At 38.3% G+C, this 27,814-nt stretch overlaps 1 protein-coding gene across 6 annotated transcripts in view; it reads right to left on the reverse strand.

Annotated features, from left to right (window-relative positions):
* ZYG11B (zyg-11 family member B, cell cycle regulator) overlaps positions 1–27,814 on the reverse strand; it is an 80,180-nt gene that overhangs the window by 12,467 nt on the left and 39,899 nt on the right. For 4 of the 6 annotated variants that reach the window (XM_004273844.4, XM_033435500.2, XM_033435501.2 and 1 more), the window contains 10 exons: positions 26,927–27,067; positions 24,101–24,277; positions 22,911–22,975; positions 20,172–20,271; positions 19,872–19,922; positions 17,395–17,556; positions 17,237–17,284; positions 7,050–7,247; positions 6,872–6,924; positions 5,670–5,767 (listed from right to left, as the gene is read on the reverse strand). In XM_004273844.4, the coding sequence (XP_004273892.1) occupies positions 5,670–5,767; positions 6,872–6,924; positions 7,050–7,247; positions 17,237–17,284; positions 17,395–17,556; positions 19,872–19,922; positions 20,172–20,271; positions 22,911–22,975; positions 24,101–24,277; positions 26,927–27,067 (1,093 nt within the window). Of the gene's footprint in view, positions 1–5,669; positions 5,768–6,871; positions 6,925–7,049; positions 7,248–12,464; positions 12,839–17,236; positions 17,285–17,394; positions 17,557–19,871; positions 19,923–20,171; positions 20,272–22,910; positions 22,976–24,100; positions 24,278–26,926; positions 27,068–27,814 lie in introns of those variants that run through there. The other 2 variants (XM_033435502.2, XM_049699904.1) reach the window with 2 other exon arrangements.

The raw sequence follows: 27,814 nt of genomic DNA on the forward strand, positions 1-27,814 counted from the left end.
TTTAAAAAAAAAATGTAAGGATTGACAGGATTATGAAAGTTGGGAGTGTTTTTTTTTTAAATATTTATTTATTTACTTGGCTGTATGGAGTTTTAGTTGCGGCCCACAGGCTCTAGAGCCTGCGGGCTTAGTTGCCCTGAGGCATGTGGGATCTTAGTTTCCTGACCAGGGACCGAACCCACATCCCCTGCATTGGTAGGCAGATACTCAATCACTGGATCACCAGGGAAGTCCTGAAAACTGGAATGTTTAAAAAGACTTTATGTAAAGAAGTTGTGTCTCCTTTGCCTCAATATTTTATGGAAATGAGTATTATGTCTGGCTGGGGAACACTCTCCTACCTAGTAGTGTAAGACCAAAATCTGTGGATGATTACAGTTAGGAATATAAGGGTTAAAAGAATTAAGGTAAAAGTCTGTAGGAGAATTGGTATGGTTGAACAGACTTTATGTGAAGTGGTTACATTTCTTTTACCTGATGGTATTATGAGAATGAACATTTTATTGACTGGGCAATGTTTCCACTACCTAACATCACAAAACAGAAAGCATGTAAATCTACCTTTCAAGCAATGTTAATTGGGCATGCTAAATGGGAACCAGTAAGGTTGCCCAAGCCAATGCAATGTAGAATAGAAGCTGGAGTGCTGGTAGGGACAAATTCTCTGTGCCATAGCCCTATGTGAAGGACTGACTGGGTTTTTTTTTTTTTTTTTTTACAATGACTGGGGTTTATGACAAAAGCCTGTGAGTGCCTACCAGAGATGATTACTGGGACTTTGGACTTGAGAATTCCCATTTGAGGGGCATTTACTACCTTGCTATTTGACATTAACTGAAGCTACCCTCATGACTGAAGGACAAACAATGATCTTCAAACCTGAAATACCCAAGACGTTTTGAGTGATGTCAGAGAAACACTCTAATGGGGATGGCAGTGCCCAGAAGAGTTCCATGATAAAACAGAATTCGTTTATACAGGATCGTGCTACCTGGAGAATGCAAGGAGATACTCATGAGCAGGGAGCCTCTTTCTCCCTAGTCAGTCCCTAGGACTGACTTTGGAACTGCACAAGGAGCTGCCAGATTGTATAGTCACTTGGACAGTACCCTATAAACAGCTCGCCAACAACCAACAAACAGCTGCTTGGTTTGTGGATAGCAGTTCCAAGGTAAACAGACAACATCCTGTTTGGAAGGCCACCATTCTGATTGAAAAAGGTAAAACCAAAACAGCTCTGTGGACTGAACTGCATGCTGTTTTCCCATCCTTTCCCAAGGATGAAATACTGAATAGTGGTAAAACCCTCTGTTTGGGTTTTTTCATGGGCAGTGGCCAATGGTCTAGCCGTGTAGGTGGATACAAGGGCAATGGAAACCTGGTCATTAAGGCAGGACATATCTGTGCCCATCAGAAGAACTCTCTTCCATGTTCAGAAGCTGACTGGAACTGACAAGCAGATATCCCAATGCACTTGCTTGAGGTGGCCACCTGAGTCCATGAGATGAGTGGATACGGAGGAACTGCAGCAATGCAGAAATGGACTGAATCTAGACATATTCCTCTTGCATTTTAAGGCACAAAGCGCCAGAGTCAAGGAAAACGTTTTCTATCCCTACAATGTCCAACAATGGGCAGAGAGATATCCTCCTCAGAGTAATAGTTCGATACAGAATTGGAATGGGCAATTAAAACATTAGTTATCTAAAATCGGAGATGGGAGGGAGGGGGGAGATATAGGCCTGAAGGGCTAGCTTTCACACCTTCACGAGTATATGTATGCTCACACTCAATATGAGTGGAGCTAAAAGAATGTCCCCACTAGGGACTTCCCTGGTGGAGCAGTGGATAAGACTTTGCACTTCCAATGCAGGGGGCACGGGTTTGATCCCTGGTCAGGGAACTAGGTTCTACATGCATGCCACAACTAAGAGTTTGCATGCCACAACTAAGGAGCCCACATGCCGCAACTAAGAAGCCCTGGAGCCGCAACTAAGCAGCCCACATGCTGCAACCAAGGATCTGATGAGCTGCAATTAAGACCCAGCACAACTAGATAGATAGATAGATAGAACGTCCCCACTAGATATTCTCCTGTTTTTCTGGGGAACCTGGGGAAGAGGGAGTGGGAAAGGATGTTGATATGATTATGTAATTCTTGCTAAGGGAGGATACTGGTAAAATGACTATACCTTTTTCTTCTTCTTCCCCATATCACAACGTTTTTTAATTCCCCTACCTGGTGCAGTGGTCACAGAACCAGGGCTGCAACTACAAATGCTGGAAGCAGGGATGATTCCTAAGCAAGAAATTGTAACTATGTTGTAAACTCTTTTTGTCAGGATTCCCAAGGGCCTGATGGGTTGGGTTATGCCTTAACTCCATCTGGCAAAATTGGGAATAACACTGAATGCAACTATATTGCCTCCTGGTAAAAACAGCCCGCTAGTTCTGCACCTATGTAATCTTACCCTATCTGAATGACAGCGGACTGAGGGGGAGACACTTGCTAGACTAGTATTGCTGTTGGCAATCTAGACCAACACAGGGGTCAAAATTAATGTCCCTTCCAAAGGTGGAAAAGTTTGAGTGTACATGAGGAGAAGAGGATCAGGAGCTGAGGGTGGAATGAATAAATAGGCTATGTAATAAGAGAAATTCAATATGACATTAACACATCAGTAAAGGCTCAGAGCGGGGCCTCCCTGGTGGCGCAGTGGTTGAGAGTCCGCCTGCCGATGCAGGGGACACGGGTTCGTGCCCCAGTCCGGGAGGATCCCACATGCCGCGGAGCGGCTGGGCCCGTGAGCCATGGCCACTGGGCCTGCGCGTCCGCAGCCTGTGCTCTGCAGTGGGAGGGGCCACAGCAGTGAGAGGCCCGCGTAACGCAAAAAAAAAAAAAAGTCTCAGAGCAAGAGATGATATTATTTCTTAGTTAAAGAGCAATATATGGCTTCACCCTAAGACCACTTCTGCTTTTGGAGCCTTACAAAATCTACTGGAAGCCTGCAAACCTCAGTGGCCTTGCCCTGGGAGACATCCCACTCTGTCACCTCATTACCCTATGTCAAAAGGGGATCCTTATGAATGACAAAAGACACTCCTATCACTCAGGAAATTATAAAGGTTTGAGGAGTTCTGTGCTAGGAACCAGGAACAAAGACCAAATATAGTTCTTATTACATCTTCTGGCCTTTGATGACAGATCCCTTAAAACAAAATGATTGTAACAGTTAACAGATACTAGCACATTACTAGCGTCCCATTCAGTCATTAATAATTAGTCCGGTTTATCATATGAAAATGTCTCTCAGGGCAAGGAAGCATTCACCACGTTGGTGAATGCACTCACATGCCTGGATGATGGGACAGCCTAGTTCCATGGGGACAGAAGCTCCTGTGCTCAGAATCCTTCAGAACCCTGCCCTATGTATCTCTTAATCTGGCTGCTCATCTGCATCCTTTATAATAAACTGGTAAATATAATTAAATGTTTCTCTGAGTTCTGTGAGCTGCTCTAGAAAATTAATTGAACCAGAGGAGGGGGGGTCGTGGGAACCTCAGATCTACAGCTAGTCAGTCAGAAGCACAGGTAACAACATAAACTTGGGATTGGCATCTGAAGTGGGGACAGCAGTATTGTGGGATTGAGCCCTTAACCTGTGGGATCTGACACTATCTCCAGGGAGACAGTGTCAGAATTGAGTTAAATTTGTTGGACACCCAGTCAATGTCTGCTGAGAATTACAGAACTGCTTGATGAGGTATGGAAAAAACACACATTTGGAGCCACAAAACACCTGTCTTGATTACTGTAGCTCTACAGTATGTCTTGAAGTCAGGTAGTATAATTCCTCCAATTTTGTTCTTCGTTTTTCTAAGTTGTTTCAATATTCTAGGTCCTTTGCATTTCTGTATGAATTTTAGAATCAGCCTGTGAATTTCTCTTCTGCTAAGACTGCTAAGATTTTGACTGGGACTATATAAATCTACAATACATTTGGAGAGAACTGCCATTTTAACAATAGTAAGTCTTCCAACTCATAAGTGCCGTCCTTCTATTTGGTCAGGCCTTCCCTAACGTCTCTCAGCAATGCCTTTGTTTTTCTCAGTGTACAGGTCTTGTACATCTTTGTCAGATATATCCCTAAGTATTTCATAGTTTTTGGTAAAACTGTAAATGTCATTTTTTCATTTATACTGGTTGCAGCTAATATAAAGAAATGCAGTCTAGTTGCCCTCTTGTAGATTTCATGGGATTTTTCTACATAGATATCACGTCACCTGTGAATAAAAACAGTTTTCCTTCATTCTTTCCAATCTGGATGCCTTCTGTTTCTTTCCTGATCACACTGGACAGAACCTTCATTACAATGTTCAATAGCAGTGAGGTTGGACATCCTTGCCTTGTTCCTGATCTTAGAGGGGAAACAGTCACATTTAATTTTTCACTATTAATTTTGATGTTAGCTGTAGGATATCCTTAGATGCTCTTTCTGCATCTACTGAGATGATCAGATTGTTTTTCTTTCCTGGTCTGGTAATAGGATGAAACACATTGACTTTCAAATGTTAAACCAACTTTGCATTCCTGGAATAACCTCCTTGGTCCTTTTTATATACTGTTGGGTTCCATTTGTTAAAAATTTTTTAAGAATTTCCTCATCTATGCTCATGAGAGATATTGTTCAGTAATTTTCTTTTCTTATGTCTTTGCCTGGTATTGATATCAGGATAATTCTGGTGTTCTTGCTTTCTAATTTTTTTTAAACCAGCTTTCTTTCAGTTTGGATATTTTCTATTGCTGTGTATTCAATTTCACCGACCTTTTCTCATTTGTATCTACTCTTAAGCTCACCCAAATATTTTTCATGTCAAATTTTTATTTTTTTTCCTCCTCTTAATTTCATGTTTTCTTTAAAATCTTGGATCATATCTATAAAAAAAGTTTGAAATTTTTTCCTGCTAATTCCATCATCACTACCATTTCTGGGTCCGTTTCAATTGTCTAATTTTTCTCCTGGTTATGGGTCATATTTTTCTGCTTCATCTTTCATCTAGCAACTCTTACCATATAACTAAACATGTTGTTGAGTGTATAGATTTTGTTGTCTTTTTTAACAGAGTGCTTAGTTTTTCTCTGACAGACAGTTCACTTGCAGAGCAGCTTGATCATTTTAAGACTTGCTTTTAAGGTTCACAGGGTTGCCTTAGAGAAACCTTTAATTTAGGGCTAGTTTAATCTTTTCTGGCACCTGTAGTGAATGTCCTGGGTATTAACTTCTTTCCACTGTTTGGAATTCAAATATTTTCTAACCTGTGTAAGCTCCATGTGTTGTTCAGTTAGCAGCTCCTTGGTATTTGTTCTTTTTCAGGCCTCAGGAAGTCTCACCCTAGGCATGCACAGCCTAAGACTCAAGAAACGCCTATGAAGATTTCTGAAGTTCTTTCTTAGAACAGTGTAAGTCTCATTCACCACTGTCATTGATTTCTAATATTGCCAAGCTCATTCTGAAAGTATAAATTTAGTTCATAACTTAAGATTCTCTTTACACTGTATTTTTAAAACTCTGTGTCCTTAAAAATCAAACACAATTTAGAAATGGCTTTCCTGTGCAAGGAGAATTTCACTTGAAAAAGAAAAACACAGTTCTCTTTTTGGTACATACGATTCTTGCTGCAGACATGCTGCATGGCCCAAACTGCCCATAGCTGGACTCCTGGTGTTGTGAAACAGCCAAGCAATGGGAAGAATGGATTAAAGGACCTAAACGTTCAAAGAAAAGAATAAAAGTTACATCCTGTACTTAGTGTCATTTTCTAAAGCAATGAATGGTTCCTGAGCTTTTTGCTACAGAAATTTCATCCTGCTATTTTTAAACTATATAATATAAATGAGCTTCTGTAGAACATCTTTTCTTTGTCTAGGCCATTTGATAAACGAGTATATTCAGACAAAAGTCTTGGTACAGAAGATGGAAGGCGATCAGAACAACATATTTTTTCTCAAAAGCACCTGGTGGTCTTGAAGATACACATTTGAAGAATCGCAGACTTTGGTTTGGAAACTTAGATAAGGAGAAGTTAGTTGATAACTAACCAGAACAACACCATGACGGAGCTCTAGAATTAGCCTATTTCTACAAGTCTTCTGCCCAAAAATGTACAGAACATAAGTGGGAATCAAAAGTGTTGGCAGCATCAGCATTTATAAAGTAGACAACAAAATAAATTGCAATAATAATATTTATGCAGCAATCTGGAATACTTCTGGTATATTAGTAACTTATCTATCAAGTCACCTAACTGTCATAAACAGAGTTAGAATCTAGTATGCCCTTCAGCAAATTATTATAAACTGTTTCCCTGAACAAATCAGGTGCTATTTCTAGTTCTCTAAATGTGTTCTCGTTTTAGACCTCCTTGCATTAATACTCTACCTAAAATCTTCTGTCTCTACTTAATTATCTCTCAAAACTCAGCTCACAATCTTCTTCCTCTGGAAGCTTTTTACCATTTTCCAGTGCACGTTCAGAGCATTCTACGTACATAACTAGCATAGGAGTGAATTATTTCTGATTTACATTTGGTTTCCATCACTAGGCTGTAAAGTTCTTGTACGGAGGCACCATATCTTACTCGTCTTTGAATTTCAAGAGCACAGAACAAGACCTTGGCACCTGTTTTCAATAAATGTAGAATGAAGGAAGGACTGATGAATGACAGGTAGCAAAATAAATTAAAAATACTTTATTTTAAAGCCAGTAAGAAGATAGATGCCAAAGGGTAAAATCTACATCTAATAGGAATGACCTCTACACAAGCAAAATGACTAGGTTACTGGCTTAATATTAATTATCTTGCTAGTTACCTGTATGCTACCATCTCACACTCTGGAGTTGGCCATTTCAAAATTGCTGAATGCTGAAAGACACAAAGCACACAAGAAAGGGTTACAATATTTATTTAGCATTGCATTTTGAGGGTTTGACAGTTTAACCATTATGAATGTTGTTTGTATGCTTCCAAAAAACACCAAATTACCCTACCAGATCATCCAGAAGAGAATTCCTCTGGCTACGACTCAATGTCCAAGCTTGTTCTCCTCTAGATATTAAGTGGGCAATAATCCCAGCTGCAAAGTAACTGACTTCCACTTCAACACTATGTAGAAGGCTACTGATGTGGTCTATAAAATCCTTCCACATTAATTCAGAATGCAATTCTTGTACTTCAGCTATATTGTTCTGGAAAAAAAAGAAGATATAAAAATTAAAATAATATGTATAATAAATGGCTAAATGACACTGCAACGATTTAAATATGTATGGAAAAAAGCGAATATTGTTGCTATGTTAGCACAGTGGGATTACAGGTGATTTTATTCCTCTTCTCCCCAAACAATAAAATAATAAAGAAACAGTAGCGAGTTCTGTTTCAGGTAAAACAGTAAACTAGATAACCTAAAAATTTTCCTGCTATAAAATATCTAGAAGTGCTGAATAAAAACAGGCAAACAAACTTTATATATGTAACTTTTTTTGTGGGACAAAATGTAAATAGGGAATCAAACTAGAGCATAACAGGCTATCACAGGCCTGCAGGGGCAAGAGAACTGGGTTTTAATAGACATGCAAGGGCAAAAGTAAGGTCCAGAGATTGGAACTAATACAAGGCAAGAACTTTCAAAGGATTATACCTCAGTAAAAGAGTGGATTGACATAGATACATAAAAAAGAAGTAATCTGGGCTCTGGCCAATTTAGATTGTGCTTGATCTTCTCCAAAACGATCTAAGATTCAACTTATCTCACTACTCTAAAGATTAATCTTCATTCTTTTTTTTTAATTATTTATTTATTTCTGGCTGCGTCAGGTTTTAGTACAGCATGCAGGATCTTCGTTGAGGCATGCGGGATTTTTCATTGTGGCGTACGGGCTCTTTGTTGCGGCGCCTAGGTATCTCTCTCTAGTTCTGGTGAGTGGGCTCAGTAGTTGCAGTGCACGGGCTCTCTAGTTGTGGCACGCGGGCTCTGTAGCTGTGGTGTGCAGGCTCCAGAGTGCGTGGGCTCTGTAGTTTGCAGCACGTGGGCTCTCTCATTGAGGTACGCGAGCTCAGTAGTTGCGGCGCATGGGTTTAGTTGTCCCATGGCATGTGGGATCCTAGTTCCCCAATCAGGGATCGAACCTGTATCCCATGCACTGGAAGGCAGATTCTAAACCACTGGACCACCAGGGAAGTCCCTAATCCTCATTCTTAAAACTTCATTTGATCTACTATGAAATCATAATTCTCTTCCTAACACATTGATTCCATTTCTTAGGAACCAAAAACCCTGGCCTTTTCGTTGGTAAGAAACTATTCACTCCCTAGCTTGTCATTCTATAACAAATGAAAATGAAAGCTACCGTGTCCAAATGTATTCTCTGTAACGACTAACAAGTTTTCTTTTCCAATCATGGAAGAGTGAGGATGGAAGAGACAAGTTAACTTTACTCAGTACATGAATGTGTATAATCCTGTACCTTTCCATCAGCATTAGTGATAAATCAATGTCTCCTATGCCCCTCTCTAATCTCACATATTCAAACAAGAAAAGGAATTTCACATTTTTAAAAAATTAATTAATTTATCTATTTTTGGCTGTGTTGGGTCTTCGCTGCTGCGTGCGGGCTTTCTCTAGTTGCGGTGAGCGGGGGCTACTCTTCGTTGTGGTGCTCAGACTTCTCATTGTGGTGGCTTCTCTTGCTGCGGAGCATGGGCTCTAGGCACGCGGGTTTCAGTAGTTGTGGCTCGCGGGCTCTAGTGCACAGGCTCAGTAGTTGTGGTGCATGGGCTTAGTTGCTCTGCGGCATGTGGGATCTTCCCGGACCAAGGATTGAACCTGTGTCCCCTGCATTGGCAGGCAGATTCTTATCCACTGCACCACCAGGGAAGCTCTCACATTCATTTTTTATACTCTTCCCTATTTATGTTTTTTAACACAGCATGTATCATTTTATAGTGACAAGAAAAGGAAAGATAGATATGCCTTTTAAAATAAACAAATTAAAAAAAGATAGTCCTCTGTCTCCTTCAAGCTTGGGGAAGCTTGATAGAAAGAAATATAAAGACCCTCTGAGAAGGACACACCTTGTACTCAAAGCCCCACAGATGGTGATAAATTACAATTCACAATGAAAACAATCCATAATGAGTGAAATCATCAAATACAGTAGAAAATTAGACTCTCCCAAGAACCTCATGTAATATAAGATAGTACCTGATTTTAAAAAGTTAAACACACACACATACACACGAAAATGCAAAAGACAACACCATTAAAACAAAAAACAACAGATAAGGAAAGATTTGGAATAGAGCATCAAAAGAATTATGGCCATTCTTTCTTGCCATAAACAAGTTGCTGGAAAATCAGACAAAATATATGAGAGAACTGTTTTCAGACAGCAGACAACTAGCTATACAGGAATGTGATCCCTGAGAGAAGATATTCAAATGGGGCAGTTTCTAGATTGCTACGCATATAAGGGGAACCTAAAGAGTTGGCAGTTTTGCTGAGTTGAGGAGACAGAGATCAGTCTTCAGGGTGGCCAAGGCAGCAAAAATTTGTAGAACAGAGCAATGTAGAGGAAAAAGTTCCAGAGAAAGAGAAAGAGAGGAAAGACATCTGCAGAGGGATCCCCTAAAATCTTTGGCTGAGTACTGATACGGAGTGAAACTCCATAAGGCCAGGGAAAGAACCACCAGAAAGCAGTACGTGAACAAATCCCAAAGTCACGCAGGGTTAGGAATAATTCACATTCTCACCAGCCAGAGTGAAGAGATCTCATAATAAACAAAACATTTGATAGTAGTGGGGTAACTAGGATAAAGTAGTAGGGTAAAGGTTGATCTGAAGCCACTTTAACAAAGCAAATATAGGCATACCTTGGAGATATTGTGGCTTTGATTTCAGACAACCACCATAAAGCAAATATTGCAATCAAGTGAGCCACCCAAACTTCTTGGTTCCCAGTGCATAGAAAGTTATGTTTAACTATATTGTAGTCTATTAAGTGTTCAAAAGCATAACGTCTTTAAAAAAAATGTAAATACCTTAATTAAAAAATATTTAATTGCTAAAAAATTCTAACCATTATCTGAGCCCTTCAGCAAGTTACAGGAGTAACATCAAACATCACTGATCAGAGATCACCATAACAAATATAATCCTAATGAAAAATTCTGAAATGTTGCAAGAATTATTAGAATGTGACACAGAAACACAACGTGACTTAATGCTGTTGGAAAAATGGTGCAGACAGACTTGTTCGACACATAGTTGCCACGAACCTTCAATTTGTAAACAACACAGTATTTGTGAAGTGCATAAAATGAGGTATGCCTGTAAATAAGCTTTGAATGGAACAACTTGACCCGTGAGTAGCTTAACTGAATGCCAGCGCAAAGTCCAAGATTCTTTAAAGGAAAACAACAAAACTACTAATCAACGAAGTAAATTAGATTTCACAATGACTGCAACCAACTAAAAATTACCAGGCATACAAAGAGTCAGAAAAACATGATCCTTAAACAGGAGAAAAGTCAATCAATAAAAATAGACCCAAAAATGACAGGGATAATAGAATCAGTAGACAAGGATTTAAAACAGTTATTATAGGGACTTGCCTGGTGGCACACTGGTTAAGAATCTGCCTGCCAATGCAGGGGACATGGGTTTGAGCCCTGGTCCAGGAAGATCCCACATGCCATGGAGAAACGAAACCCGTGCGCCACAACTACTGAGCCTATGCTCTAGAACCTGCAAGCCACAACTACTGAGCCTGCATGCCACAACTACTGAAGCCCATGTGCCTAGAGCCTATGCTCCGCAACAAGAGAAGCCACAGCAATGAGAAGCCTGAGCACTGCAACAAAGAGTAGCCCCCACTCACCGCAACTAGAGAAAGCCCATGCGCAGCAACGAAGACCCAACACAGCCAAAAAAATAAAATTAATTAATTTTAAAACACAGCTATTATAAATGTTATAAATATGATACGAATGAAAGAAAAATATAAGCTTGAGGAGGAAAAAAATGAAGATATAAAAAAGATCTAAATGTAACTTCTAGAAATAATATATACATGAAATGAAAAATATACTGGATGAGATTAACAGCAGATGATATACTGCAGGAAAAAAATAATCAGTGAACTAAAAAACAGTAATAGAAAACAGCAAGGTCAAAACACAGAAAGAAAAAAGGAAAGACACCTGCCAAAAAAGCCAGCAGAGTATTTCTGTGACTTTTGAGACAATTTTAAGCAATCTAACATACTTGTAATTGGAGTCTCAGAAAGAGAGGAGATAAAAGAGGGTACGGAAAAATATATTTGAAGAAATGACAAAATTTTTTCAAATATATGAAATTTATAAACCTCAAAACCCAACAGAAAAATATCCACTTGGACTTCAATAGTGAGCAAAAATTTATCTTTTGAAAATTAAATCAAAGACTTTTTCACATAAACAAAACCTAAATGAAAATTCATTGCCAGCTTACACTAAAAGAAATGTTTTTGAAAAAAAAAGAGTAGTATGAGAAATACGTGGCTAAGTACATAAGTCAAATTTCTCATTCTTAAATCTATTTAATGAAAGATTGATGAGTACTCTTGCTTCTGGCCAAGATGGACTAAAAGGGGCCAGATTTACTCACCATTCTAAAACAACTGAAAAAACACAACATGAAACAGCAGTTTTCAAGATACTAGACATTAGGTAATAAAGAACAGTGACCTTTAGAGATGGAAAACAAACAAGGTGAGATGCTGCCTTGAGAGAGTTTCCAGGCTGTGGCACAGGGATATAGAACTAAACGCAGAGCCCAGTGGGCTCATGGAGTTGAAGAGATGGAGCTGAGAGTCCAGGGAGACCAAGGCAATTCATAGGACAGAGTACCAGAGAGAAGACAATGTACATGGAGAGAATCCAGAGAGCTGCAGGGAGTAGCACTCTATTCAGCAGAGTACTGATCAGAGCATGACTGTGAGAAAACTATTTGAGGGAAGAAAAAAGCCATCAAAAAGATTAGAGAAAAGTTCCCAGCACTCACAAAGGGCCAGGGATAGTGCCTGTTCTCACCATCCATTCTGGAAAAACTCTTCATTCACAGGGCATTGAGCAGAGTACTCAAGAAGGTCTTGTTTCAGTAGTACAGAATAATCAACCCTAGCCTCAGCACTGCTCTGGATCCTCCTAATAGATCATAAAAGCAAGATCAGCTCCGCCCTCACAACCTTCTCTGGGCGCGGGCCACTGGGTGGTTCTCAGCAGAGCAGGCTGAGCTTCGGGAAGGGAACCCTGGGGAAGAGGAGGGCATGAGGCATTGAGGCAGGGGAAAGTGACCAGCTGCCCTTCATTACCAGCTAGGGAGGAGCATGTGGCCGCTGCCCCACCCGCTGCCCACGATCACTCGTCTGCAGAAATGTCAGCCGCCGGCGCCCAGGGCCTGCGGGGCACCTACCACCGGGTACTTGATAAAGTGGAGCTCCTGCTGCCTGAGAAATTGAGGCCGTTGTACAACCAACCAGCAGGTCCCAGAACAGTATTCTTCTGGGCTCCAATTATGAAATGGGGGTTGGTGTGTGCTGGATTGGCTGACATGGTCAGACCTGCAGAAAAACTCAGCACAGCCCAATCTGCTGTTTTGATGGCTACAAGGTTTATTTGGTCAAGATACTCACTTGTAATTATTCCCAAAAACTGGAGTCTGTTTGCTGTTAATTTCTTTGTTGGACAGCAGGAGCCTCTCAGCTCTTTCGTATTTGGAGATATAACCAAGGATTAAAAGCTAAAGCAAACAAATAAGAGTTCTGATCACCCTAACAACCTAGATGTGGACATAACCGCTGGGACCTAGTTTGATTCATTATTCAGTTGTCAATGAGGTGATGCTAACTGTGCTAACGTTTGTAATGCATAAAATCTAACTGTAATTGGGAGGTAGTACTTGGTTCAACAGAAAAATACAGCAAACTTTTAATAATAAAAAAAAGCAAGATCAAATAGGATCAAACTGTTTAAAAGTAAGTCAATTAATCCCAGAACAAAATTCAAGAATATTTTATAGGAAAATAAAAATATCCAGCATCCAACAAGGTAAAATTCACAATGGTTGGCATCCAATCAAAAACTACCTGGCGGGCTTCCCTGGTGGCGCAGTGGTTAAGAGTCTGCCTGCTAATGCAGGGGACACAGGTTCGAGCCCTGGTCTGGGAAGATCCCACATGCCGTGGAGCAACTAGGCCCGTGAGCCACAACTACTGAACCTGCGCTCCGCAACAAGAGAGGCCGCAATAGAGAGGCCTGTGCAGCGCAATGAAGAGTGGCCCCCGCTTGCCACAACTAGAGAAAGCCCTCGCACAGAAATGAAGACCCAACACAGCAAAATAAAATAATTAATTAATAAACTCCTACCCCCAACATCTAAAAAAAAAAAAACTACCTGGCATGCAAAGTGGCAGGAAAATGCAACTCTAAAGGAGGGGAATAATCAATCATTTGAAATTTACCCAGAACTAACAAGGATGTTAAAATTAGCAGAGAAGGACAGTAAAACAGTTATTACAAATATATTTCATATGTTCAAGAAGTTAAGTAAAAATATGGAAGACCCAAATGAAGTTCTAGAGGAGAAAATGACAATGTCTAAAGATAAAAACTACACTAGCTGGGATTAACAGCAGATTAGACACTGCAGAAGAAACAATTACTGAATTAGAAGGCATAGCAATGGAAACAATTCAAACTGAAATATACATAGAAAATAGAACAAAGAAAATTTTAAAGGCACCAATAAATTGTGAATTTCAAGCAGCTTAATATATGAGAAATTGGAGTCTCCAAAAGACTCCAGTGGGTTGGAGGGAAGGGGGTGCAAAACTTATTTTTTGAAGAGATAATGGCCAAAAACTTTTCAAACTTGAAAACTATAAACCAAGAAATTCAATGAATCCCAAATACAGGAAGCATGAAGTAAATTACACTAAAATACATCATAATCAAATTACTCAGAACTGTTGTTGCTAATCCTAAATCTTAACAGTAGCCAGAGGAAAAAATCATATACAATATAGAGGAATAAAGATAACAATGACATCAGATTTCTCACTGGAAAGATGCAAATCAGAAAAAAGGTAACAAACATAGTTAAAGTACTGTCAACCTAGAATTCTACACCTGGCAAAAAATCTTTCAAAAATGAATGTTAAATAAATAAAGATGTTTGCAGACATACAAAAGCTGAATAATTCACCATCAGCAGACCCACACTACGAAATACATTAAAGCATGTTTTTTAGGTAGAAGGAAAATGAGAGCAGTTGGAAATGTGGATCTACACAAAGGAAAGAAGAGCATCAGAAATAGTAACTATTTGGGTGAACATACAAATTTTAAAAAATTATTTAAATCTTCTTAAAAGATAATTGATATTAAAAAAGTGTTTATGTGGTTTATTACATATATAAAATAAAATGCATGACAATGATGACATAAAGGAAAGAAGAGCAGAAATGGACATCTACTATTATAATGTTCTTAATACTATATATGAAATTATATAAAATCTCTTAAAGGGAGACTGTGTTTAAGGATGTATGCTATAAACCCACAACAATCATTAACATAACAAATTAGAGTAATAGCTAATAAACCAAGAAAGGGGATCAAACGGAATTATAAAAAAATACTCAATTAAACCTTTTTTTAAGGCAGAAAAAGAAGAAAAAACAAAGAACAGATAGGACAAAGAGAAAACAAATACCAAGTTGATGAATTCAAATCTAACCATACCAATAATTACATTAAATGTAAATAATCCAAACAGTCCAAATAAAAAGGAGAGGGGCTTCCCTGGTGACACAGTGGTTGAGAGTCCACCTGCCAATGCAGGGGACGTGGGTTCGTGCCCCGGTCCGGGAAGATCCCACATGCCGTGGAGCGGCTGGGCCCGTGAGCCATGGCCGCTGAGCCTGCATGTCAGGAGCCTGTGCTCCGCAACGGGAGAGGCCACAACAGTGAGAAGCCCGCGTACCACAAAAAAAAAAAAAAAAAAAAAAAAAAAGGAGAAATTCTCATATTGGATAAAAAAGCAGGGTGCAAAGTATATGCTGTCTATAAGAAACACACTTTAAATATAAAGACAAATATAGGTTAAAAGTAAAAAGATGGAAAAAGATAAACCATGGTAACATTATTCAAAAGAAAGCTGGAATAGCTATATTAAGGAGACAAAGGAGATTCCAAAGTAAAGAATATACCAGGTCATTTCATAATGATAACGGGTCAATTAATAGGGCATAGCAATTCTGTTTATGAACCTAATAACAGAACTTCAAAATATAGGAAGCAGAAACTGATAGAATATGATAATTGCTAGAACAAGTAGGCAGAAAATCAGTAAGCCTGTGGTAGACTTGAATAATATCAACCTACTTTTTTTTTTTTTTTTTTTTGCTGTACGCAGGCCTCTCACTGTTGTGGCCTCTCCTGTTGCGGAGCACAGGCTCTGGACGCGCAGGCTCAGTGGCCATGGCTCACGGGCCTAGCCGCTCCGCGGCATGTGGGATCTTCCCGGACCGGGGCACGAACCCGAGTCCCCTGCATCGGCAGACGGACTCTCAACCACTGCGCCACCAGGGAAGCCCAGAATATACATTCTAATCAAGTGCACAGGGAATACTTACCAGGATAGACCATATCCTGGGCCACACACAAGTCTCAATAAATGCAAAAGCACTTAAAACAAAGTATGTTCTCTGATCATGAAAAATTAAATTAGAATCTATATCTGAAAATAAATTATGGAAAAAAATTCAATCACAGAGTAATGGAGAAAGATATGGAAGGAAGCACACCAAGTTGTATTAATATTAATTACCTCACAGAGATGAAAATAAAGAAATGTTGGGGACAAAACCTTAAACCTTTTAAATACATTTCGCACTGTTTCACTAGCTACAATAAGCATGTATTCCTTTTTTTAAAAAAAATATTTATTTATTTATTTGTTTTTGGCTGTGTTGGGTCTTTGTTGCTGCGCGCAGGCTTTCTCTAGTTGCGGTAAGCGGGGGCTACTCTTCGTTGAGGTGCACAGGCTTCTTGTTGCGGTGGCTTCTCTTGTTGCAGAGCGTGGGCTCTAGGCATGTGGGCTTCAGTAGTTGTGGCGTGCGGACTCTAGAGCACAGGCTCAGTAGTTGTGGCGCACGGGCTTAGTTGCTCTGCAGCATGTGGGATCTTCCCAGACCAGGGCTCGAACCCATGTCCCCTGCATTGGCAGGTGGATTTTTAACCAGTGCGCCACCAGGGAAGTCCCCAGCATGTATTCCTTATGAAATTTTTTTATAAAGCATTTTTAAAGCCCTATAAGATCTCTCTGAATATTTAAAATCAATTCCCTCTTTCCTTTTATAATGACTTGAGTCAAATTCTGTATCTAATAATCTACAAACCCAGAATAAAACAATCAAATACTATAATTTACTTAATACTTCTCTATTACTGGGCATTTAGGTAGTTTTACATTTTCTGCTTTATATAACTAAAACTACAGTAAATAGATAGTCTTCCTTAAATGCCAGCCCTCAGCTTTCCCCAAAATCCATCTTTCATACTCCTGCACCTAGAAAACAAACACTAATCTATGCCTCCTGTGATCTAATTCCTCGAGAACAGAGGTCTGCTTTGAAATGGGCTTTACCATATGGGTACTTTTCCTATTGCAGTGATTAAAGGTGATAAAATATCTGATCCTCACCTTTGTCTCAAAATCCTAGAGGGCTCACTTTAACATATATCCAGTATATTTATGGAACATCTGATCTGTTAAACAGTTGTTTAAGTGGTAATTATCAATTACCAAACATAGAATCTAAGGACACTTGTAGGTTAGTGACATTTTTCATGAGATTTTTTTTTTCTGATTATACAAGTAAAATACGTTCACAGTGAAGCTTTGTACTACACCAAAATATATAAGTAAAAGTATGTAATTTATATTTTTCCTTTTAGTGTGGTGAAAATCTTAGTATGTATATATAATTTTGTAGCCTGCTTTTTCCCCTTAATTATATTATATATATTTTCTAACGTCATTAAGTGTTTACAAATAGAGTAGCATCTTTCTATGTATTACCTCAGATGGAAAATAATTACAGCTTGAAATTAGCAGGAAATACTTATATCTTACCAAAAGTCCTAGGACTTTCTGTTGAATGGATGACTCAGTTGGGAATGACTGTAAAAAGAACGAGAAACCTATAACTAAAGAACCAAATATAATAAATAAATGCTCAAATCAATCAATAAATCAATGTCAAAAACTGTAGGCTAAATTCCCATTCTAACCTCTAGAACCCTCATGAAGAGTTCCAACCCTTGATTTTCAATAAAGTGTCTGCAAGTGGTTGGAGATTCATCTGTGAGGTTCCAAAGTGCACTCAAAGTAAACTTCAAAGTAGTGTCCACTGAATTTTGATTGGTTTTCTGCTTCACTATTTGAAGAAGTTGCTGAAAGGAGGAAAATAGAATTAATTTCTAATTACTGAATTGTTATTACAATTACTGGTAATAACACTGACTAATAAGTCCATGAGGATTAGTTTCAGGGTTTCAAACATTTCCTATAAAGGTTCTTACAAGGACAACAAACAGCCTCTTGGATCAGACTTTTCCTTCAACAAGAAAAATAATAGAGGATTTTCATAAATACTTTTAAAATATTCTGATCACACCTAAAATCTAATCGCCTGTAAATAAAATGAAAAGCAAGATGATTAAAGCTTAGGACCAACTATCTTATCCAACGGGTCACAACATATACTCATTTCAGATCCTGGGATAAAAAAAGTGGAGGGGGTGAAGAGGGAATGAATCTAATATTTACTACACATCAGCAAATCTTATCCTATATTGTAGTATTGTCATCCCCATTTTTCAGGAGAGGAAATTGAGTCCGAGAAATATTAAGTAATTTGATCAGAGTCAACTTAGAAAGAGAAAGTAAGAACTGGAAGACCTAATTCTCTCTAACTCCAAGTTTTCCTTAAGAAAAAAAGAAAGGACAAACTACATACAATAGTAAGAGAATTAAAGTCTAAATTGGATTTAAATAAGATAATAGCTTTGAAATTCCATTTGTAAATTATTTCTATCATAGCTTTAACCTAAGAAATTTAAGCTTGAAAAAGAAATATTTTAAGACCTACACGGGCATACATAATTCCATTTTTAGTTTACACTTTTGAGGGTAAAAGGGAGCTCTGCAACAACAGATACAAGTAACACTAACGAACACTATTACTTAAAGTTATGTACAATTCAGGAAAAAATTTTTAAGAAACACAAACATCTAGTTGCAATTATGTAACTTAATAGCATAGTGGCTAAGAGTGTGGCACTAGAATTGGGCTACCTGAGCGTAAATATAATCTCTGCATCTGACTAACTGTGTAATAACCTTGTTTGCCAATTTAACTCTTTTGTTTCCTCATCTGTAAATTGTGGGTGATAATTAAGGGCTTAAAAAAAAAAAGTTAGCTAGCATCATCATTACTACTACTATTAATTCCTGCTAATTCCTACTTTAAACCAAACAATTTTCTCCCAAAGCATATGAGTGCACTACTTCCTTAATATCTTTGAGTACACCTCCCGCCAAAATTACTGAAACACATGTACAGCAATAAAAAGCCATTTTTAAAACTAAAATGTCATCCCTAAAAGAGTGAAAATAAATCAAATCAGCATCCTTTTCTATTCATCTAACATACGTATCGTATTTTGTGCTAGGCACTTAGCATATTCCTTCAATTAATCTTTTTTCCTTTTTATTTAATCTTCATAACAACTGTATAAAGCATTTTATCATCCCTAAGAAAATTTAGGTGACTTGTCTTAAATCACACAGCTAGTAAGTGATAGAACTGGGAATAAGCCCAGATATATTGACTACTCCTTCCTTTATACCATCACAGCCTTTTCCTCTTTTTACACTGCTTTTTTCACTCATATCACTCTTATTATTATATATTTATTAGACTGTATTACTGTATTACGACCAGGTCTACATAGCTATTTTCTCTACTATACTGTGAATTTCTTATGGGCAGGAATTATAGATATAGTTCAGTGTAGATCCCTAACACCTAGTAAGGTGGTAGGTACCTGATGAGTATCCTATACATATTTACCAAATGAGTGACTTACTTTCTCATTACATACATAACTTGTAAGTTATAGAAAAGGGGAGTCTCTCATTTGACTTTTCCATCTACTATTATTATTCAAACATCTCACGCCAGGATTGTAACAAGCAGCTCCTAAGTGGACTTTTTCCTCAGTCCCCCCTAAGGCATGGTTTAAATTTATTCTCTTTAAAGCTTTTAACTTTTCACTGTTCACTATATTAATTCCTCAAATGAAGCAAGTAAAATCATATATCAGCTATTTACATTACCTTCTTCCCTAAAGCATCTAGCACAACCTTACGCCTAAAATAGAGACTCCACATTTTCTTCATAAATAACAAAATCACAGAATTTTAGAACTAGATAGGATCTTAAGGTTTATTCAGGCCCCAATGGTCCAGGTAATTTATCTAAATTCACAAAGTGAGTTTACAAGTTAGATCCCAGGTCATCTGACTCCTAGTTCAGGGCTCTTTCCATCTCTGTTAAGGAGTAAATCGCCTCAATGAAGAGAAATTAATTCACTCACTTAGAAGTAACAAAAATAATCTTTTAAAATATAAAATGTCAGAAGATACACAACACTGCCTGAAAATAATGCAAATGAAAACTGTTTAGGAGTCTGTACAGACTTACCCTGACAATGAAGAGTTCAGCACCAAGCTGTGCAGTTTGTTCTGTAGAAAGCTGCAAGCAAGCAGAAGACAAAGTAAATGTCCAAGAATTCACCAGTGTGAGTTTAACATCATTCACTGTAACAGACTCCAAAGGTCAGACTAAAATCTCTGATCAACCTGGAATTCCACAATACTGAATACAGCTTCAGTAAGTTACCTGGCTTACTAAAACCTCACTGGCACACAGATTTGGGGAAAAATAGTAACTGTCATGGGAAATAGTTTCCTACAGCAGATTATTCAACAAGAGTTCAGGCACCTTGGCAGCCAGGATGGAAATGATTGCAACTGCCATCCTTTGCATGTTTTGATCCTCATGGTTGCAGAGCCACTGCATGACAAGCTTGGCTGCTTCAAACCTGAAAACACACAAAGAGTTTCATGAATTAATCCTGGAGGCCCCAGGCATTTCCCAAAGCTCCAGCTGGGAACTGATGCTACAATTTAGGTAGGTGAGAAGGAAGGGGAAAATTCCTCCTAATTGATAAGAGAATATCAAGTGCACTTAGTGTTGTGGAGATGGTGTCATTATTAATTCTGACAACACTTTGTAAAGGAACAAGAGTTTGGAAAATATGGTCAAAAATATCTGGCATTCATCTTCTAGAATTACAACATATTTCTATTCTGTAGTGATTTCTATACTATAGCAATAATTTAAAGTATTTTCTGGGTTCCTCCCAGTACCTAGCACAATGGGAACATTCATTCATTCACTCCGAAACATTTATTGAGCTCCTGTTTTGTGCCAGATACTGTTCTTGGTGCTGGAGAGAGGGTAGTGAACAAAACAGAAAATATCTCTACCCTCATTAGAGCTTACAGATAGTGGGAAGACAGATAATAAATAAATAAGTAAAATATATGGTTTGTTTAGGTACTGACATATGCTTTAGAGAAAAAAAGAAAGCCGGAAAAGAGAGGATATGACATGTGGAAACTTTATTAGTCCCCAAACATGCCCATAATTATGAGGTAATATAGCTTGGTAGTTAAGAGCAGATTCCAAAGTTCTCTGAATTTTGGGGTCGGCATTATAGCTCTATCTAATGTTAATGACAATAATAAAATAAACTATTTTATCATGTGAGGCAATGCAGTCAGGTCATTAAGAACATGATACACTTTGGAATCAGCCTGCATTCAAATATCACCTTCACCATTTACTAACTTTGGGACCCTGGGCAACTTCCTTAATCTCTCTGAACTTCAATTTTCTTGTCTGTAAAATCATATGATCTTATTCCGTAGGACTGCTGTATATGATATCACACATAAAGCTTAAAACTTAGTACAGAACTTGGCACATACCAAACTTTTGATAAAGGTTAATTTTTTACTAGTATTGTCTTCCTCTGTGCCTTTATCTGTGCAGTTCCCAAAACACAAAACAATCACTCAACCAGCTTTCATTTTCAAGGCAATATGGCATGGATATAAGAAGTAGAAGCTCTGGAGTCAGTCTGGATTTAAATCTAAATTCTGCTACTTACTATCTTATCACCTTGAGCAAGTTACTAAACTTCTCTGTGCCTCTGTTTCCTCATCTGTAAAATGAAGATTACAAGAGTAACAATTTCACAGGACTGTTGTAAGGACTGAATAAGCATATGTAAAACACTTAGCACAGTGCCTGATAAGTGCTTCATACATTAGTTGTTACCTTTATTATCTTAAATACCATCGCTAACATGAAATCTTTAATGATCACCAAGCAGATGGAATCTTTCCCTCTTTGCTTGGGGGCCCAGTACACTCTGTCATCCTCTTCTATGAATGACTGTCTTCTATTATACTCATAATTCATTCATTCATCCATCCTTCCATTAAACATCCACTTAAGTACTAAATACTAGGGGCAAGATTAACCAATCACCGTCTCTCACCACAAAGAAGCTCAATTCTAGCAGAGTGCACGGGCTACATCAAGGGCAAATGATAGCCTACCTTGAGTGATCTTAATAGCTGTGGGCCCAGCTGCCTGTTTTCTAAAGTTTTATTGGAACATAGTTATCCCCATTTGTTTATAAAGTGTCTATGGCTGCTTTGGAGGTACAACGGCAGAGTTAAGTAGGTCCAACAGAGACCCAATGGCTCACTAACCTAGAACATTTATTATCTGGCCCTTTAAGAAAAAGTTTGCCAACCCTGGGGTAGTTTATAATTTTCTTTAGGAGATTATGTCTTTTCTACCTATGACTTCATGTGATCAATACAGATGCTCAATATATTTATAAAATAAAATTAGCAATCTACATGAGATATATGTAGTTATATTTTTATCCAAACTATTTATTTCAAATAGTAAATGGAATACTTCATTGCCTCAGCCATGCCAGATAACAGTGTACTGTTACCCAAATAAAAATAATTCACAGTAAAATTACTGCTTGAGAAAGACACTTCTCACTAAATCATAAAGTATAAATTTCTTCTTCAAAATACCATCATTAAAAAATTATATTTTAAAGTAGTAAAATGAAAAAAAAAAATAACCTGTTTAGCTCCCAAATCACATCTTAGAAAACAAGGAAACCCTTTATACTTACTGGAATACAGCTATATGGTCTCCCTTAACCTCTGCTTAAAAAGTTTCTTCTATAATTAAATATCAAATAACAATAATAATGAGGTATGATACAGAGAAAAGAACACTGGACTAGAAGGCTTGAGTCTTTCTAGCTTAGCAGTTACTAGTCACAAAACCACTGGCAAGACACTGAATGTCTATATGCCTCACAATATTGTACAGATATTCTAAAAACTATAATCAATATAAATTCTTATGCAAAGGGCTATGAAAACAGGGGCCAATCTGTTATCATGAACATCAAAGCACTAAATTAGAGAAAGTAGATTTAGCATTCTACAAGGCAACGCACAATCCCACCCACTTGACTAATTGTACACCGCGAATATCCTGAATGGTAAGAAATGACCCAAGACATATTCTAGAATTCCATTTTGCCCCATTTTAAGTTCTAGTGCTATCACTTGCCTGTTAAATGGAACATCTTGAAGAATTCGGTCACTGCAAAGTGAAAGGAGGCAATTCTTCTGTAACTAAAGAACCAAACGGAGAAAAAAAATCCTGAATAAAATATTATTTTATTTTTTAAACAGGGGTAGACTCTATTAAAAAAAGAAAGATTGATAAAACACCACTTATTTCTTAAAACCTTTATTCTGCCCACCTACTGTTCAAAGACTGACTTCCACTGGGTCCATATAAGTTTACTTGCACTTTTTTTGTTGTTGTTGTACGCGGGCCTCTCACTGTTGTGGCCTCTCCCGTTGCGGAGCACAGGCTCTAGACGCGCAGGCTCAGCGGCCATGGCTCACGGGCCCAGCCGCTCCGCGGCATGTGGGATCTTCCCAGACTGGGGCACGAACCCATGTCCCCTGCATCGGCAGGCGGACTCTCAACCACTGAGCCACCAGGGAAGCCCGCACATTTTTTAAAATCTTTTCTATTACATGAGAACTAGGGTAATAAATAGGATAACTCCAGCTAATCTCCCTCCCTTCTGGTAGCCTTTGGGTGGGTCCTATTTTGTCTTCTGTTCACCTGGCTTCCAGAGTCCATGAACACCAAAGCCTAAAGTTCATCTAGTTTGGCAATTGCTCTCAATGAGGGAAGCTGGCTTTAATGACCCACTCACCTATCTGGGCTGCCCTTTTTACTTGGTTTTGCACCTTTGAGTATTTTTTACTAACTTGCCAAACTGTTCAAATTTTGAACAGTCCTGTCCTGAGGACAGGACAAGTTTTGTAGTCTACCTATACTGCTAGAAATAGAAAATCCATGTCTTACTCATTTCTCTATCCCAGTACTTAAGTACTGAGTACTTGAGTACTGAACCAGTACCTGGCTCAGAACAAAAGCTCTACGCCTATGCCTGTTTGCTGAAATTATCACTAACTCAAGGTCTAGGTGCAAGATGTTTTGTATGGCTTGCTTTATTTCCCTTAACATTTGGACTGAAATACTTTTAGGCAAGGAAAGCATTCTCTAGTTTTCTACTTCTCTATTGTCCTGCACTCAGTCACATCATAAATTTATCACTTCACAGCCTCCAAAGGCATTTGAATTTCCAGCCTTGGTCTACTAAAATGAACTGTATGGAGGTGGGAGATGGGTAAGAGACACTAAAAGGACTATTTGAATGGGAGTTCCCACATGCTTACCTGCTGGTGATTGGGAAAATGTTCCATGGCTTTGAGCAGCAAATGGGTCACATCAGCGAGGAGTCGCACAGGCATTCCTGCAGCAAGATCCTGCTTCGTTAAGTTAAACACACAAGCGCTTGCAGCAAGTTGCACTGGCAAATTCATAGGGTGGTTTCTCATCCCAGTAACCACAAGCTGGAAAAAAAAATTAATTCTTTTGATCCATCTTATAAATATAAGCTTTCTTCATATAGCAATATTACTTTGTTGATCTATAATAATTTCTAAGATGTCTTAAGTATCTTTTTTATCCTCACGTGCAGAGCCTAGGACATAGCCGTTACTCACCAATATTTAGTTCCTGTTCACCTGGTCAAGGTAGGTATCAAGTTGTTCATGTCTAGAGATTTTTCTGTAAGGCTGAAGAATCTTTTCTATTCAGGGAAAACATCTTTGTATTTCCAAGACCTAGTTCAGAGCCTATTATATGCTAAGCACTAAACAAATTCTTACTGACTTGAAGAGAGTAAACCAGTAGCAACCTTCACTTTCAAATTCCAACATTCAGTTCCTTAAGAACACTGCTAAAGTTAGAGTACCATAAAATCCATTCACTTCCCTCTGGCTGACATAACTACTTCTCTCCTTTTCCTCTCTCCTTATCCCCAACAAATCCTCCCCATTCCTCACTACTGGCTGAAGACCTTGCTTCCAGTTACCTTGAGAAAACTGAATCAATCATAAAGAACTTCAGATTCTCACTTCCACATGTACCTCCTTACCAGCATATACATGTGCATATGCTGTCTTCCTGCCTATTACCATAAATGACCTTTTGGGGCTCCTCTCTATAGGTAATCCCTCCACTTATATGCCAGATTCTTCCCTTCTTGTCTACTCAAGGACACTGCTTCAGCTGTTCTCTCCTTTCACTCCTGTATCAATTTTTTATTCTGTACTGGATCATTAATATCAGCATACAAACAAGCTATTTTTTTCTCCCAACCAAAAAAAGAAAAAAAAAAAAAAACCACACACTTCTTCAGCCAGCTACCACCTTTTTTCTTTGCTCTCCTTTGCAAGAATCACATTTCTCTCTGCATCATTCTCTAAATGAATGAATGAGTAAATATTTCAGATCAGGACTAGAGGTCTGGTCCTTTGTTACTCAGGTTCACAGTAACCAAAACCAAAAAATGATAATGCATATACCAAGTGCCAACATCCTCTGGTATGTACATAGGAGGTGACAGATGTTGGGGGTAACACCTTAGGACTTAAATGTTACTGGTTCCTTTCCAAACACCCCATTCTCAAAATCTAAGAAACTGGGAGGTTAAGGCATTTCTGGCTCTGACACTAACTTTCTGTTACTTAACCTCACAGACCCTCAGGTACATAATCTGTAAAACAGGAGATAAAACTTATCTCTTGGGATTGTCGTGCCCACTAAATGAGGTATCAAATATAATATAGTCCTATACTCATTGGTTTCTAAACTGAATGTGCATAAGGATTATCTTGGGGGATTATTAAAATTTAGATTCTTGTACCTCACGAATTCCTGAGGTACTCTAATTTTCCTTATAATTCCTGTACCCAGCCCTATTGAATCTAAATGTCTTGGCATGAGGTTCACTAATATGCTTTTTATTTTTATTTTATTTTTTTAAAGATTTATTTAATTAATTTGTTTATTTATTTATGTATTTTTTGGCTGCGTTGGGTCTTCGTTGCTACACGCTGGCTTTCTCTGTTGCAGCGAGTGGGGGCTTCTCTTGTTGTGGAGCACAGGCTCTAGGCGTGCAGGCTTCAGTAGTTGTGGCTCGCGGGCTCTAGAGCGCAGGCTCAGTAGTTGTGGCACAGGGGCTTAGTTGCTCTGTGGCATGTGGGATCTTCCCGGACCAGGGCTCGAACCCTTGTCCCCTGCATTGACAAGTGGATTCTTAACCACTACACCACCAGGGAAGCCCCTTTTAAAGATTTTTTTTGATGTGGACCATTTTCAAAGTCTTTACTGAATTTGTTACAATATTGCTTCTGTTTTATGTTTTGGTTTTTTGGCCACGAGGCATGTGGGATCTTAGCTCCCCAACCAGGGACTGAACCCGCACCCACTGCATTGGAAGGCAAAGTCTCAGCCACTGGACCGCCAGGGAAGCCTCTCACAAATATGCTTCTTAAAATAAGCAGTATCCCAGACTTCTGATGGATAGAGGACCACATTCTGACAAACAATGTCCTAAGTAATCAACAAAATTAAGAATCCTCCTTTCTTGCCTTTCAAAAGCTGTCTTGGTTAAAATATCTTAATTGAGGAATAACGCAGATTAGTTACAAAAGCACAGGAGGTTCATAAATTGCATGGAAAAGTACCTTATAAAATTCCAATATTGTATTTCTTAAAAAAGCCTATATGGAAGCAATACAGGAGTAATATACAAAGCAGTGTCCTGATTCCAGTCATATATTCCATTTTCTACTATAGCTGGTGAAAACATATCACAGTGATTACTGGTTTTAGATAGTTAAATATGAACTTGAAGGCATTTATATTGCTTAAATGAGACTACTATAAAACTTTACTACTTTACTACTATACTACTTTACTTTACTATACTTTACTACTTCACTACTATAAAACTTTACTACTATAAAACTTCAGTAACACTATGCAACTATCTCCTCTCATTCTCATTTATGGCTAATAACTGAAATTATACATTATCAACCCCATTACAAAAAAACAGACTAAATGCAAATTTTCACTAATTTTCTTCACAAAACCATCATCTATCTAGGAAGACAATTTCAAATTTCTCATATGCAGTTTCTTATTCTTACCTTTAAAATTTCTGGTTTTGTTTTTTCCATCACATGAGTCAGGCTAAAAAGGTGAAATAGAGCTTCCCGGACAAAGAATGCCCGTTCACTGTACCGCTTCAATGCTTCTGCAATCTGAGTTTCATTGGCTTCTCCAGACACCTTTGAACATAGAAAGAAGATGAGTTTTTAGGATTCTTTTCAACCCTGTGTCTCTATCCAAACGTCATTTGTGTGGATGGCATCCAGGGTAGCTTTGCAAAGCCTGAAACAAATGGGAATGATCACTTTCCAATTCATCCAGAAAAGTCATCCTATGGAGGTCTACATATGCTAAAGAGATGTATATTAGATAGGCTAAGACCCTACTATAAGTCTATGGGTAAAATTTTCTATACTGTACCTAAAATAAATCGCAAGATATGTAACACTATTTATAAGGTCTTACTACCCATGATTAGGCTCCTACTGCCTCTTAAGGTAACCCTCTCCCCCTAACTCACAATGTTATAACTACAGTGGCCTTTCTTTTATTTTTTTTTAATTTTTATAGCAGTGTGTATATGTCAATCCCAAACTCCCAATCTATCCCTCCCCCGCACCCTACAGTGGCCTTTCTTTCTGATCTTTCAATAAGCCAAGCTCTTTCCCAGGAAAAGGCTACTAAATATAATATCCTCTCTGGGTGAAATCTTCCTCTCTTTCTCTACCTAATTTCTAGTCATCCTTCCCATTTCAAGTTAAATGACACTTCTCTAGAAAGGCCTTCTCTGACCCACCAATCTAAATCAGGTCTCCCTTGAAACACCTCCTTCATAGCCATTATCATAACCCCCCTAGTAGACTGACCTATTCACCACTGTACCTCAACAGGGAGCATTGTGTGTGGCTCATAATAAGCACTCAATA

This window comes from Orcinus orca, chromosome 1, assembly GCF_937001465.1.
Source record: "Orcinus orca chromosome 1, mOrcOrc1.1, whole genome shotgun sequence".
NCBI lineage: Eukaryota > Metazoa > Chordata > Mammalia > Artiodactyla > Delphinidae > Orcinus > Orcinus orca.